Source organism: Pantherophis guttatus, chromosome 7 (assembly GCF_059756535.1).
Source record: "Pantherophis guttatus breed Tessera chromosome 7, ASM5975653v1, whole genome shotgun sequence".
In the NCBI taxonomy this organism is placed as follows: Eukaryota; Metazoa; Chordata; class Lepidosauria; order Squamata; family Colubridae; genus Pantherophis; species Pantherophis guttatus.
This window is the reverse complement of record NC_142069.1, coordinates 78,083,312-78,100,075: the sequence shown is the minus strand read 5'-3', so window position 1 is coordinate 78,100,075 and position 16,764 is coordinate 78,083,312. Positions and strand designations below refer to the sequence as shown.

The 16,764-nt window shown below is 35.5% G+C and overlaps 1 protein-coding gene across 2 annotated transcripts in view; it reads left to right on the top strand.

The window, feature by feature from the left end:
* Positions 1-13,889, top strand: part of CPNE8 (copine 8) — a 72,547-nt gene extending 58,658 nt beyond the window's left edge. For both annotated transcript variants that reach the window (XM_060684159.2, XM_034442061.3), the window contains 10 exons: positions 863-938; positions 1,549-1,602; positions 3,443-3,504; positions 4,104-4,150; positions 6,599-6,780; positions 7,591-7,718; positions 10,163-10,265; positions 11,714-11,771; positions 12,998-13,071; positions 13,579-13,889. In XM_060684159.2, coding sequence (XP_060540142.1) covers positions 863-938; positions 1,549-1,602; positions 3,443-3,504; positions 4,104-4,150; positions 6,599-6,780; positions 7,591-7,718; positions 10,163-10,265; positions 11,714-11,771; positions 12,998-13,071; positions 13,579-13,767 — 973 coding nt within the window. In that variant the 3' untranslated portion in view covers positions 13,768-13,889. The remainder of the gene's footprint in view (positions 1-862; positions 939-1,548; positions 1,603-3,442; positions 3,505-4,103; positions 4,151-6,598; positions 6,781-7,590; positions 7,719-10,162; positions 10,266-11,713; positions 11,772-12,997; positions 13,072-13,578) is intronic.
* The last annotated feature ends 2,875 nt before the right edge of the window (positions 13,890-16,764 follow it).

Below are 16,764 nucleotides of genomic sequence, written 5' to 3'. Positions count from 1 at the left end.
CTCTTCCAGTTTCTGGCAGTCTTGCATGCATGAAGACCAGCTGGCAGGCGCGACGTAACCCAGAAGAGCAATGGGCAACGGCTCACGTGCCCGGAGAGATGGCTCTGTGTGCCACGTCCGGCACACATGCCATAGGTCCACCATCACAGTAATAGGCCATTGACCCGGGGGTTGGAGATCCCTGTTTTAGCAAACAAAAGAAAAGTTAATTTTTAAAAAAGTGCCTGATGTGATATTTTTATCAAGAATCAAACTCATATATTTTTGATGCTTTTGATCCTTCTTTAAATTTTAATTGATGTTTGTTTTGTGCTTTTAATAGGCTGTACCCCGCCCTGAGTCCTTCGGGAGAAGGGCGGTATAGAAATAAAATTATTCTTATTCTTATTCTTTAAAGAAAAAAATAGTGACTTAACAACCAAATGTTTGGCTCCTTCATTTAAGTATATATTCACTCCGCAGCACCATTAACTACTTTGCCTCCCTGTCCAATTAGTTGGCTATCCCCCAAGCTAAGCATTTTATGGGTCACTGCCTTAATTGTTTCTTGGCCAGCAGGCCTCTAAAATTTGCTACTTCAAACATTAGCACTGCATTTCTGTACAGAATCTTTAATTTCTGTTAATAACAGTGTGATGTTACAGAAGATCAGCTAGTGGCCAAGTGCAAACCATTGAGAATATGAACATTGCAAAGAGCTTGCTGTTATTATTAAGTTTATAGAAATTTGAAATACTGCAATTCATAGTCTCCAAAATTGTGAACAATTTATTTTTAAAAAACTTAGGCAAATATATTAACATATGTCATTGTATTGTAATGCTTGATTCTACTAATGTGAATATTTCTTTGTTTTTTCTAGTCATGATTTTATTGGACAATTCACCACAAGCTATAGGGAATTGTCTAGAGGACAGTCACAGTTTAATGTATATGAGGTAAAGAGTTAAATTGATTCCCGCCCTTTCTCTTGCTCTCTCTGTGTATCTTTCCTTATTTTAAGAAATTAATACTTATCACCTCAAACCTTTACTTAAAGTTTATTAAAGAAATTGAGAAAAGATAAAAACAGTCTTTGGAATCTGTCTACTCTTTTCTTCTCCCATTACTCAGGCATATTAAGATAAATTTGTTCACTACAAAAAATCAGGATTTTATAGATTTAAAATTAATTTCATTCGGAAAACATTTTTCTTTTTACCCAAGAAGCTTAGATGAATCGTGCTATTGTGCCACTATGAGTTACTAGTCAACCTATTTACATGGTACTAGGATTAAAATAGGAGGTAGCACAGAGTCAAAAACAGACCATGCCACAAATTTTATTAGTTGCATTCTTTGACAAAGTGATTAAATTATTGGACCAGCGAAAAAGATCTAGTAGCAGCCAAAGAGCCCATGCAAATTCATATTTGCTTTTGAAAACTTAGTTGTTTGGAGAAGTGTGTATAATGGATGTTAAAGGGATACAGCTGAATTCTAAAGGTATATGAAACGAGAAAAAACTTGCATTAATATTGAATATACTTTATTTACTTATCTTCCTAGGTAATCAATCCAAAGAAAAAAGCAAAAAAGAAAAAATATGTTAATTCAGGAACAGTTAAGTGCCTGGTTTTTATTACTTCATTTCCATCCTTTGTATGTATCCTGAAGTAAGTTATGGTTCGTTGCACAGTCATCCAGATGTTCAGACTGGATTTGGCATTTTTGTCTGCCTAACAAGTCCTTCCCAAGGACCTGGGATAGGCAGATATGGATGTTTTATGGTGTTACAGATATCATTGCAGGATGTAAGCTGTTCTGAGCAATTGCCTGGTGGTGAATTTGTCAATTTTATTATTTATTAAATTTGTTTGCCACCCCTTCCTGCCAGAAAGTGACTCAGGGCAGCTTACAACATTAAAATGAAAGCATAAATATATAAAATCACACTAAAATTACTGCAGTTAAATTCTGGAAGAATTTGCATATAGAGCCTCCAAAATTTATCATCACTGTTTAAGATTGCTCAAAATATTAAAAAATAGTGAGTATGACTTGGTCTGATACAGTTTTGAGATTTTCACTTAAGATTTAACATGGTGTGGTTAAAATGCTTAGAGATAAATATAAAGCCTGAATAATTTTCTGTCCTAGGAAATAGTGATTAAATTGTCAGTAATAAAATTCATATGTGAAAGTTTGAAGGTAAATGTGTCATTTAGCAGAAGCCAATAAGTTCTTCCAAAACATTTCAGAAATTAAATATAAATGGCTCAGTTATTCAGGGGAAACAAAAACAGATAACTGTACCACTGTTCTTATTTACACATATAAAGTGAAACTAGGAATAATAACCTTGCACTTTGAAAGTTTTGTCTCTCCTTGTTTTGTTTCACTATTTACACAGTTGGCAATCATTAATGCTAAATCAAGCAGTACTTTTAAAACATTAATTTAGGAGGTAATACCTGTGATCTCTGAAAACAAAAGTGCATGCATGCAGTTGAAAGTGTGTGCATTCAGTTGAAGTCATTGACCAATAAAATTACATTCATTAAAATGAACAATATAAAAAGTATGCCCTAACAAGAACTATTAGCAACTTTTTGTGGGCAAAGCTTACACATAAATGTAGTAAGATGTTGCTACTTTTAGAGAAACAGATTTATTTTAATTGTTTAACAGATAGTGCAAACAAAAAATTGAGTACTCTGAAAAATTAAATAATAAAAGGATAATCTATGATTGTCCCTGTAGAACGTGGCAATACAGAAGAACATTGGCTGTGGTTTCTATGGTATCCATATCATAGGGGCAATACCATGTTTCATATGGGATTTTCCTATATTTCCCTTTCAAGACAGCTGTGTGGAGAGTATTAAATCAAATTCGGGAACAATAATTGATTTAAACATGAGGTTGGTTTAGGCACTCATTGGGTTATTTGCAATTATATTATTAAAGAAAGTAGCAATTTCTGTTGACCTTCTGTATCTAGGTAAGATCCTTCGCCTCAGTATTGATCTAGTTTGATCTCACTCTGAGGTTAAAATGGCATCATTGGAGAAACCATAGAGACTCAGATTCTTTTGGATCCCTATTTCCCAGGAAGTTTGAGGTTGTTTGCCAATATTACATGGATCAGGGGCATATAGTCTGAGTCCACTTGCTTGCATTACAAGAATTGGTAGGCGAAATCTTCCAAACAGAGCTGTCAATAGGGAAATGACGGGACTTTTCTCAGTAGTTGTGGATTTTGTAAAGTGGAGAAAAAGTTATTACTGATACATACCAGGATCACACAAAATGTTTCACTTTACTGTATAATGGAAAATTTTAAATAAATGTAAACTTTTCTAATTTAAAACAATATTTCAGTATTCTAAAAATAGATGTTCTTTATATGGCTGTTTTGAAAATCAATGTTCATTACTTCTTACGTATTATTTGTTCTCAGGTAACATTACTTTCCTTCCTAGTGGAAACAGAAGTTTCATTTCTTGACTATATTAAAGGAGGGTAAGTAAATACTCCAGAAAGCTGATTAAAATCAAGGTTTTACTTGCATTAAGAATAAAATAGGATAAATAGCTATTCTTTGTACTAGTTTCTTACAGACACATTGTTTTAGGTATAGTTGTCAGGCCGCTGTCAAGGCATAATACTACTAGAATATGTTTATTAGAACACAAAAAATCAGAAATAATAGTTTTATTGTAGCAAACCTATAAAGCCATTATAAAGAATTTCAGTGACTTCTGTATCAAATGCAAATTCTGTTTATAGTACAATGAGCATTCAAATTTCTTGTGCCTCTTTCTCCTGCTGCTCTTTATATAAGGGCTAAAAGCAATTACTTGTGGTACCAGCCTGATGTAGGTACCGGTCTTCAAATCATGTGAGACCTAATTTTCAAACAGTATAAAAGTACATCACAATTTAGGAGTTCAGATTGTTATTATAAATATTTTATAATTATATTATGAAGAATATTAAATAAATAATATATGCTGTGTGATGCTCTGTGACCTTGGTTGATTTTTTTTTTCTTATTATATTCCTCATATACTAAACCTCAGTCTTAAACAATTTGCATCATTTATGCTTTCTTTCAATAGGACTCAAATCAATTTCACCGTGGCTATTGATTTTACAGCTTCAAATGGTAAGAGTTGTGTAGCTTATTCACTTAGTTGAGCATACCATTCAGTTTTCTAAACATTTCAATTGTGGGAAATATTTTGACGTTACATGCTTTCATTTTGGCTTAATGTATTCCAAAAGCTTAATGCAAATAAATTACAGTGGTTTGGAAGCAAAAGTTCCTTCTCTAAATAGAAAAGTGTAACAATTTCATTCTGCATATTCTCACGTTATGCTAAGGATTTCCCAGTCTTAATAGGCATTACTTCAGGAGGCACTGAATGATGAAGCAAGAAGGGAGAAAATAAAGTCCTTTTATTGGAGACATTTCTGTCTATAGAAATGTGGATCTAAGCCAGTACATTCAAACTGAGAATGCATTATTAAGCACTCTAGAAAGAGTTCTTTGTTTTGTTTGCTGTGAAAAATGCTGTGCTGTATTTCAGTAACGTAGCATTCACTGCCTAAATTCCTTTCTGATATATTATTAGAAAAAGATGGGAAGCTTTATGTTTCTGAAAGCTTTTAATTATCTTACCCATGAGGGTCTATTAAAATGCTTTGTGTTTTTGTCATTGTATGCTTATATTCATTTTTATTTACAGTAAAAATCAAGTCTAAATCTAGGTTTGCATATATCTGTACAATATGGTTATATTTGTATGCAGTTTATGGTAATAATGTATACATACAAGCACACACAGATGGCTCTTTAGGGTTGTTTTATAAAACCAGAAAACTATGGTTTGATATGATTAAGAAAGACATGGAATGAATCTAAATCTTGGAATCCGTTCTTTGGAATCCCTTCCCTTCTTTCTATCAATGTGGCTGGAAGGAATAGTTTTATTAATTACACTTGCCATATATTATGAAATATTAACTGTGCTCAATTTTAATTATTTTATTTTTAATTAACTTGAAGGCAGCTTTTGTTACTTATTTTTGTTTTCAAAGTCAAATGAGCTCATGAAGCCTAGCAGAAAACTAAAGAAATCAAGTGAAGAGGTTGGTCTAAAAGACCTTCAAGGTCCCTTCCAGCCAGTGGTAAAATCCAAATTGTTTTACTACTGGTTCTGTGGCGTGGCTTGGTGGGTGTGGTGTGGCTTGGTGGGCGTGGCAGGGGAAAGATACAGCAAAATCTCCATTCCCTCCCTACTCCAGGGGAAGGATACTGCAAAATCCCCATTCCCTCCCCACTCCAGGGGAAGGATATTGCAAAATCCCCATTCCCTCCCCACTCCTGGGGGAAGGAAAATCTCCATTCCCACCCCACTCTGGGACCAGCCAGAGGTGGTATTTGCCAGTTCTCCAAACTACTCAATATTTCTGCTACCAGTTCTCCAGAACCTGTCAGAACCTGCTGGATTTCACTCCTGCTTCCAGCCCTATGATTCTGTGGACATCTGTTATGGACGTGATTATGTAAATTTTAGATAATTTTCATAAAGACATTTATTTTTAGAACCTGAAGCAGGTTTATCTGAAGCGTTTGATTTAGAGATAAGTTGGTCCCTCAACCTCCATTTCTCTGTTTTGGTGACAAGATTAGACTATTTCTTTTGAACGATTGTTGCACAGTTTTCAAATTTAGCAAAATTAAAATTGCCATGATTGAATATAATTTTAAATATTACCAAAGCAGTATACTTCTTTGGTGACTTTGCTGTCCACATTTTGGAAAAGTTGGATAGCTTTTTCATCACTAACAAATTTATTGACTAAGTCTGTTCAAATGGAAAAGAAAGCAGCCTTTGATGAAATAATAGGGATTCAGTTCCATGTGGGAGGAAGATAATAAAGTTGAGGGAAGAGATAATCAGAAATATCTATTGATAATACAAACAATATCTGTTAAGAAAGTAGCAAATGGTCCTTGACTGCTTTGAAACTCATCAAATTTGGTACTGGAACATATTTTGATGAGAAAATTTTGTCTCAGTAGTCTGTTTGGTACTCAACATGCAAGCTAGCACTTGTCAGTGATAGTTGCTTTGTGACACGCTACCCTTTCCAGATGAAACAAAAGGTCATGCATTAGTCACGCAGAAGTTCTTGCCCTGTGCACATCCCCTTACAGTCTGGTCCTTAGCTTGTGGTCATTTTGTGTATTTTTGCACTTTTTTTCCTCACCAGTACAATACAAGTAAAGTGAAATTTTATTTTATTTAATCTAAGTATTCCTGTTTAGGTTTATTTTTTATGTAAATTAATGATATACAACTCCATATCACTTTTTACATATTGCCTTAAAAGTGCATTGTCTCTGGTTTGGGAACACATTCAATTTATTTACATTATTCCTTATGGGGAAAATTTTTTTGGTACTTATCATTTTTGGTACTCGTCGTGCCTCCCAGAACCGGTTAATAACGAGTACCGAGGTAGCACTGTATAGAGAACCGTATAAACTTACATATAAAGTCACATCTGCTAAACATCCTCTCTCTATATATTTTTTCTAAAACAGGTAACCCTGCACATCCAACCTCACTTCACTACATGAATCCATACCAACTGAATGCATATGGCATGGCATTAAGAGCAGTAGGCGAAATCATTCAAGACTATGATAGTGACAAAATGTTTCCAGCTCTAGGTTTTGGTGCAAAACTGCCCCCGGATGGAAGAATATCTCATGAGTTTGCCTTGGTAAGAAATTCATTTGTTTGTTTGTGGCTATGTTGCTCTCCTCCCCCCCCCCCACCCCCAAGTTTCTGGTAAAAGTACAGCTTTTAATTTTTGGAATTACTTCCAAAAGTAATGGAACTTTACTTTCTACTTCAGTTGCTAAAGGCATATCTCCGATTCATCAATATCACTCTCATTATCATGACTTAAAAGCAAACATCCCTCCTAACTTGGAAGGAGGGACAGCAGTTGGAACAGCAGTTCCTTCCAGAGACAAAATTACATGACCCCTCTAGTAGAATATGCTGAATTATATTTACTTTACTTTTCCCACATCATAGGGAAATGAAATGCCTCACAAATTACTAAAATAAGCAGTCCGGTGAAGTTTGGGGGGGGGGGGAGAGATTATGATTTACAGACTTGTAATTGCAGATTGTCTTTTTAAAAAATTGGTAATACTGTTGCGATAACAGTGAATTTAAAAAGAAAAAGGCCGGAAGTGAAGGATGTATGACCAAGGAAGCACATCCGGATTATCAGGATTCTTATCATAATTTCCAGAATCTTGTGGCCTCACCTCCCTCCTTACCCGGATTTGGAGATTTTGTGTGGATAATGGGCAAAATGAGCAATTTAAGTTTTGCAGTTAGTTAAAGAACCGCTTCACCCCTTAAAACTCCTGAAGCCTATCTTAAAATACAGTTTGCCTACTTCTTTAAAAGTTTTAGACAGCCCATGCAATGCTTAGTGTGACCTTTGTCAGTCATAATACTTTTTTATAAGTAACATTCTCAGTAATTAATATATTTTCCTGGTTTTAACTTGCAGAATGGAAATCCACAAAACCCTTATTGCAATGGAATTGATGGTGTAATGGAAGCATACTATATGAGTTTAAAATCTGTGCAGCTTTATGGACCAACCAACTTTGCTCCTGTTATTAATCATGTAGCAAGGTAATGAATATGTTTAATATCCAGAACTGAAACTTTATATAATAATATTCAAAATTTTAAATGTTGTCATCATTAAAATGGAAAGAACTGCATCATGTATTTGCATTCAGAATATTATGCCATTATTACATAATGTACTTATTTTAGACTTTATTTATCCCTCTTGTCTCTTTTAACATGAAAATTCATTTGTGTTCTTAATTCATGAATATTTAGGCAAGGGAATCATTTGGGATGCATAGGAAACAGAAACTGTTTTTGAGGGGCATTGGTTTTTTTTTTTTTAACACATAGAACATCAGACATTCTGTCTTTCAGATCAGCTATGGTTAAACAAAAATAAAATCTCAAATATTTTGTTATTCTGGATTTTGGCTTAACCTCCAGGGATTATAGAGTGATTTTATGGATAAATCGTATAGGATTATACTGTCTCTTTTCTTCTCTCACGTTCTATCGGATGTCTATCCCTTCAGTTATCAAGACTTTTCCCTTCTGTCTGTCTCCCCTCATCTGCAAATGCCAGTGTTCTTCGGGTTTTTTTGCTGTTTTTACACCCCCCAAAAACAAAACACTTTTGCTCAAAACATCTAGAGCATTGCTATGCACAGAATAAACTTTTTGTGCATCCATAGACTCATTTGCAATTATAACTACATTTCAACAACAATTAGCTTATTTTCACAGTATAAACTGAATGAAGCAAGACTTTGGTGTTTTGCTCTATATCCATCATACTATATGTTATTACCAATGTAAATCACAAATCTCCTATCTTTAGACAATTTAAGTTTTCCCAAGAGCAGAACACTAGTAGACACAATTCAGTTCAATTAGAAAACAGGAATTAAGCAAATGCAGCAGTTCATTGCCCCCTGCCACTGTGGGGATACAAGGGGCGCATAAAGCTAGAGTGGTTCAGACCCATAGCTTTTTCTTCTCATAAATTAGCCATCTCTGCACAGCACTGGGTGGCCTTGAAGCTGAATCATTGTTGAATGGTTTACATGACTGCCAAATCTGGCTTGAGAATTGCTTATGTTCTATTTTATAAACATAAAGGATCAGTATAAAAATGGAAAGAGGGACATATAACTAAGGCAGAATACCAGCATATAGGAAAAATCTGCAGAAATGAAGTTCAGAAAGCTAAGGCTTAGAATAAACTAAGACTTGCAAAAAATGTCAAAAATAATGTTAAACGTTTTTTTCAACATGTAAAAAACTAGAAAAAAGTCAAGGAAACAATTAGTCCACTAACGGGAGAAGATGACAAGGATGGGCAGCAGGGAGAAAGCGGAGCTGCTTAATTCAATCTTTGCATCTGTCTTCAGGAAGGAAAGAAAAGCCCAACGTACCAAAAACAGAACCGTAAAAGACAGTCTAGAAATATAAATTAAAATAGGCAAGAAAATGGTAAGAGAAGCCTGTCCACCCTAGACAAGTTCAAATCACCAGGACCAGGGGGTTACATCCCAGAGTTCTGAAGGAGTTGGCAGACATGATCAAGATAATCAAGCAAGAGATCTGAGAACACCTAGAAGGAAGTAAAGTGGAAGATCGAACAGGTTCCTGATCAACTTTGTCATCCAAAAAGTAGAGGAGGGAACTAGAGAAGCAGCTATATGGAACCTCATTCTTACTAACAGAAGAAGTGATAGAGGGGGTTGAAGTTGCTGGAACTTTGAGGGAAGGTTACCATGTTGTCATATTAGAATTCAGTGTAATACAAACACAAACAATAGAATATAATTAAACCAGCATCTTAGACTTTAAAATAACTGATTTTAACAAACTTAAAGAGAGCTTGGGAAGGACTCCATGGATGAAAATCTTAAAGGTGGATCCAACTCCAGAAGCTTGGGAAACTCTGAAAAATATGGATAATGGCCCAGTCCAGATCAATACCACTGAAAAAGAAAAACAAGAAATCCAGGAAGAAACCAGCTTGGTTATGCAAAGAACTCTGATAAACTGAAAGACAAAAAGGATAAGTACAAAAAATGGAAAAAGAAATGCATAATTAAATTAGAATACCAACAAATAGCCCAAACTTGCAAAAAAGATCAGGAAGGCAAAGGCTCAGAATAAAGTAAGACTTCCAACACGTAAAAAACTAGAAAAAAGTCAAGGAAACAATTGGTCCACTAATGAGAAAAGATGGCAAGGAAGTAATGGCCAGTAGAGAGAAAGCAGAGCTACTTAATTCATTATTTGCATCTGTCTTCACGCAAAAAGATAATACAGTCCAACCTACCAAAAACAGAACCATAAAAGATAACCTAGGAATACAATTTGAATACAATTTGATTTTTGTTTTGTTTTTTAAAATAATTGGGTGTTTATTGTTTGTTTTAGTGTTAATTAGATTCAGATTTAAAAGCATTCCAAATAGTGTTTTAATATTAAAATGTGAGGGCTTCTTTTTTGTTTTTGTTTTTTAGATATGCTGCCTCAATAAAAGATGGCTCCCAGTATTTTGTTCTTCTCATTGTTACAGATGGAGTCATTTCTGATATGGCTCAGGCAAAGGAGTCCATAGTGAATGTAAGTTATGTTTTGTGACAGACTGTTTTTTGGAAAATGGTACAGACCACAAACAAATAAATTTTCTCTTCCTTTGTGAAAGGGGAGGATTTATTGTACTAAAGTAACCAATTTTTTTTGAAACAAAATAGAGCATATCCTTCCGTTTTCTAAATCTTATGTCTCTGTATGTTAGTTCCTAAAATCTTAATTACTTGTATCTAATTCTATGGGTATCTTTCTCTATCTGTATTTATTATTTTGATAGGTTTCCATAAAAACATTTCCCCCTCTCCCTCTTTTACAGGCTTGTGTGAATTGCCCATGCCTGTATTAATTATTAGGGCTTAGTTAGCCCTGTCCTTAGCCTCTCTCCCAGGTATGGAATGTGGAGTAGCTTTATGCCCTATTCAGCCTTAGATCTCGCCCCACTTTAGTCATCGCAGGCTTGGCTGACATTTTGTAGGCTTTTTGGACAATTATACTTTGCCTCTGGCTGGAGCTGTTGCTAGGACTTTGGCATCTTTTCAGTTCCTGACTGGGAATGTAGCTGACTGTGCTACAGTTCTGGCTGCCTGGTACATATGTTAGTTAGTGTGACTGATGTGCTTCACAATAGTTCCTACCCCTCTTGATTGCAGGCTCTCTGAAAACACTCCCACCTCATCATGCCTCCAGTTCACCCTCTGGATACTGGCTCTGGTCCTGCATGCTTACCAAACTGGCTTTGTTCTGGGAATCACTTGACTTGCTTAGCTGTGTTCCCCATCTCCTAGGCATTGAGCTGGAGCATAGGCAGGATCTGGCCAATTTGGCTGTCTCCAAGTCCCTGAGGAGAGGAAAAGAAAAAGGGAAGGAAGTGCCCTCACAGATTACAATGAGGCTGTCTTCCATATATTGAAATTTAAATCAATTAACATGTAAGATATAATTTTTAAATGATGTATGTTGAATCTTTAAAATATCAGAGGTCAACAGAAAAATTATAAATGTCATAGACGTAATGACATTTTGCTATGTTTCAAGAGCTAACTGGCCTTTGAAATATATTAGTTTTTATATTTTTACCTTTGAATACCTGGGTGATGGGAAGCAGTGAGAGAATATTGAGATTCTAATTTTCCTCTGTAGTTTTAAATAATGTAAATTTTCTTGTATGTTTGAAACTATTATTTCATTTCCTGATGAAAACTTGAAAATACATTTCAGGTTGGTTAATTGATTCAAAGGTAATTAATGCTTGATGAAAATAAAACAAATATTTTATTTAGCTATTTCAGTAATGTGTGTTTTTTTTAATATTAAGGTAACAGGTAACAGTTGGAAGGGACCTTGGAGGTCGTCTAGTCCAACCCCCTGCTCACGCAGGAGACCTATACTAGGGATTAAGGGATAAAGTGTATATTTAAATTATTTTCCTGCAATATCTAAAAATGATGTAACTGTTTTCATGTGTTCTTCTTTTGAAGGCTGCAAAACTTCCAATGTCAATAATAATAGTGGGTGTTGGACCTGCGGAATTTGATGGTGAGGACCTCAATTAATATAGCTCCTGTTATCTAAAAGAGAAGGCTAATACCAAGTAGTGGGACAAATTCTGTACTTTTTTATTTAATAGTTTGTTATATTTTTCATGTAATAAATTCTTTGACAAAATGATTAGTTAGTGGACCAGAAAAATGCTGTGAGCATAATACTTTAGTACTTCACTGAGACATTTGACAAAGTAGACCACAACCTACTACTTGGCAAAATAGAAAAATGTAGGTTAGATAGCATCACTACCAGATGGATTCACAACTGGCTTAGCAACTGCACCCAATCTGTACTGCTTAATGGAACTACATCTACCAAGTTTCTGTCTTAGGCACAGTATCCTTCAACATCTTCATAAATGATTTAGATGCCAGCATGGTTGCTGGTCCAGTGGAGACACCTGAGGCAGGTCCTTGCCCTGTTATCTGGGAACAGTTTGACCTGCTGCTCTTGAGGAAGTGAACAGAAACTTAGAGAATATTAGCGCACACACCTGTGTTTTAGATCCATGCCCTTCCTGGCTTGTGAAAGCTTCCCAGGATGTGACATGCGGGTGGGTTCTGGTGTGCTTAATGCTTCCCTGCAGGAGGAGGTAGCATTTAGAAGGAGGTTGTGGTCTACCCTCTTCTTAAGAAGTCATAGCTGGATATGCTGTGGGATAATTTTAAACCTGTCTCCAATCTTCCCTTTTTGGGGAAGGTGGTTGTGGAGCAGCTCCAGAGGTTCCTGGATGAAATTGATTATTTGGACCAGGGGTCTCCAAACTTAGCAACTTGAAGACTGGTGGACTTCAACTCTCAGAGTTGAAGCAAAGCTGGCTGAGGAATTCTGGGAGTTGAAGTCCACAAGTCTTAAAGTTGCCAAGTTTGGAGACCCCTGATGTAGACCTTCATCAGTGAGGATTCAGACCTGGATATGGGATGGAAACGACATTGGTTGTGCTTTTTGATGACCTCCAGCAGGAGTGGGATGGGAGTACTACATCCATCCTTGCTTTACTTGACTTCTCAGTGGCCTTTGCTGACCACTGTATCCTTTTTTAGTGGGAGCCTCTGTGCTGTCCTGGTTCACTTCCTTTCTCTGTGGCCACTCTCAGTCAGTGTTGATAGGGAGCCAGAAGTCCAGCCTCTCATTCACTGCTTTTCACATTTCATATCAGGTTGGCTGCATTGATTAATTTCAGATAGTGAAATAATGGGAATATTTTATCTTTTAAGCCATGGAAGAATTGGATGGTGATGAAGTAAGGGTTTCCTCAAGAGGAGTTTATGCGGAAAGAGATATAGTACAGGTAAGAGAAAAATATTAATGTACTGATTCATTTAAAAGATTTCTATAGCCCCTACCTTAAGCAATATAACCATAGGTGGCTCACAAATGACAGTAAAAATAATAAAAACAGTTAAAAAGGGGGAAACTCCCAGCTTCACCAACCACAGCACATCCTCCCACATCCACAAAGGACTTTATTGGGCTCCATAATCAGATAAGTGAGCGTGATAAGTAGAGAAACAAGCCTGGATTATTTTATGGTATCATGTGAAATCTGTGGTCCACATTGTTTTGCTGCTGGTGGTATTTTTGTGTGTGCATTTGATCAGATGTTTGGTGAGAAGGAACTTTTTCTAAATTGCGTTTTAAGACCATTATGACTGTGGTTTTGATTTTTGTTTGTTTCTTTGTTTCTTGTTGCTTTTTCCTGCATTTCTCTCAAAGTCTTTTATTTCCTGCTTTAGATTTCATTCTGTACGACACCACAAAAGCAACGCTTAAACTTTTCCCCCCTGTTTCATTTCAGTTTGTACCATTTCGGGATTACATTGACAGAACTGGAAACCACATATTAAGTATGGCCCGACTTGCAAGAGATGTCTTAGCTGAGATCCCAGACCAGTTTCTTTCCTACATGAGGGTCAGAGGAATCAAGCCATCTCCGGCACCACCTCCGTACACGCCACCTAATCACGTGGTGCAGACTCAGATATGAGCACTTTGAATATTGAATACTTTTCAAAATGATACAGTGCTGCCAAGAAAGAGTTCCAGTACAGTGATGCACTTTAAGAGCCAGCAAGCTCTTTGTATGCAGTAAGTAGAATTTTCTAGTGGGCTTTGGAAAAGAAAGAAATAAGTTAACTTCATATACCAAAATGTTCAAACTTGTTGCACGTACAACTGAACAGCTTTTATTTACAAGAAGCAAAATGGTGAAGTTGTTTCTAAGTGTTACTGTTTCTAACAGAAAATGCCTGTTAATATTGGGGGTGGGGGGGTAGGGTGGAGAAAGCACAAGACCACGGGTTCTATTCAAAAGTCTTTGTCTTTCTGACCTAATATGTATATATATGTGTATATATATATATATATATAATGTGAATGCAAATCCTCTGTATCACTGTTTACATGTTACTACTTTTGAAATTTAACTACTTTTTATAGTTATTCTTAAACATTTGTCTTCTATCTTGCAATAGTAAAAATCCACAAGAGAAGCAATATCTCTTTGAATGATTGTCCAGACGAATTAGGTGCAAAGCTAAGAATAGAAAGTGGGGACAAATGCATTCTTAGGTCTCAATAATGGAAACACCTCACTGAAAAGCTCAGTAAAGTATCAACCTGATATATCTGAGAATAAGCTTCCAAGATGTGAATAGTGTAAGAAAATGTATTTTTGCAAGATAACTCCAAACCTGAAATAACTTGTGTTTACATTTTTTAAAGATTGATTATGCTGGCATAATAAATGATAACAACAGTATCATGCACTTCTAAGAACTTTTGAGCCCTGTGTTTTCTCATGTAAGGTGTGAAATCTGTAAAGTACAGTATCTTGCATTGAGTAACAGTAGACCTTTGGCGTTACGTTGCCATATCTTACTATGATTGACAGTTGCTATGAGGTTTGTCTAGATTGGCTATTCAAAAAGAGGTCCGGCTCATTTGAGTTGGCTGAGACACATTGCCATGGAGGGCACATAAGTTGTGAATCTTATTTAACTTGATTAAAACTGCACAACTGTATTGTTTTGTGCACAACTTTGTGTATAGAACTACTCAAGTGTTTTATGATATGCCTGTTCTTATCTCAATTATCCGGTGTTTTTGCATGTACAGTTTTTACAAGAAATTCACATTTTTCTGGGTATTTGTGTCAAAATTTTACAGTAGAACAAATGGCCTTAAATCTCACAGATATCTTGGAAATGATTGTGAATTGCCTTTTACTTTTCTGTCAAAAAATGTGTAATTGCCTTGTAATGTGTAGCGCTCTTTTTTGACACATAACCTGTTTGGTACTTTCTTTACTATTATATATGTTACACTGAATAATATGAAATTAAGGTGCGTTTTTAAAGCATGAAAGGGATTTCTTCTGGAAAAGCAAATACATATAGCATCAATAGTATATAATCCTATATAATAGAAAATCTTACATTTTTAAATATATTGGTCCTTAAAGTACTATCTTATTGGAAAATGCTTCTCTGAATAGTATGAGGAATAATCAAATTATTCAGACTAGCTAAATAATACTACAGATAATAACTTCTATTTCAAATATTGAAATTGCCAACCTAGATACATACAATTTGATACTATTTAGACAGGTATATTCAGAATTTTGAAACACTTCATAACTTCTTTGATTAAACCAAACAGTGAAAAAATATGTTTTTTTTTTTAAAAAAGGAAGTTGCCAAACACTTAAGAACTAAACATTTCTCTTATTTACATTTGCCAAATAACAACTAATGCAGTAATGTTTCCTTATTGCTTATTGTTAAGAAATTTCCCAAAACAATTTCTTTAGATTCCATTTTTTTTCTGTTTTACAGTTGTGTTACTATTGAAATAAAAAAAGGCAATTTCTGAATGTGTCCATTAAAATTTTTTTCTCTGGTGAGCTGAATGTTAATATAAACTAAAAACTACAAAAATTCTCATTTATTCCTTACACTTTGAATAATTAATTATTTCATAATTGATCTTATATAAAAAAAAAGCTTCCTTGCTTTAAGTTGCATTTAATTTCATGTGAAACCTTGTAATCTAAAACAGTGTGTTTCAAACTTGGCAACTTTAACATTGCCAGTTTCCAGAATGCAGTTTGAAAAGCACTAATCTGAAATGTTGCTCATTTTTATCACTTCTTGACCAAATTTAGAATTATCATACAATGTCTTTTCTGGGCAGTAGATTATAAGAAATATAGCAAGTAAAATGAAATGTTCTTTAATTTCCTTATTTAATAGATTCTCAGTGGTAAGTATATATGACCCAAACAGAAAATCTTACTCTAGAATTTGAAATGAAAGACATGACAAGTCAGGCTTATAGGGAGGGGAACAAAACAGCAAAATCTTTGGTTAATGGGAGAAGATGGCAAGGAAGTGACAGGCCGCAGGGAGAAAGCAGAGCTGCTTAATTCGTTCTTTGCATCTGTCTTCACGCAAAAGGAGAAAAAAATAGCGCAACCTACCACAAACAGAAGTGTAAACAGACAGACTAGGAATACAAATTAAAATAGACAACAAAATGGTAAGAGAACATCTGTCCACCCTAGATGAGTTCAATTCATCAGGACCAGATGGATTACATCTATTACTAACTCTATTGCAAGTAGACCTCAGGTAATGACTGTAAGGGATACTGCTTATTAGGGTCTGAGGTTGGGATAAACAAATGAACTGCCTCAATTAACAAACAGCCAACCCTGCTGTCTCCAGTGTGTTTATTAAACAAATGTACAGGTTGTTAAGTGAAGCATGGGATGCCTCAGGGCAGAATGGGACAATTGGTTGCAGCCATTTCACCCCACCCCAGTTGATTCACTGTGGGTGTTCGTTCCTGATTGCCCCTCTCCTGGTGCTTCTCTGCTGCCAGTATTCCCCCACTGGCCCTCCCACAGTGCCTAGTTGTGGGCAATGTGCTGAGGGACAAATCTCCATGGCCGATTTCCTATGCTAGCCAATGAGCTGTG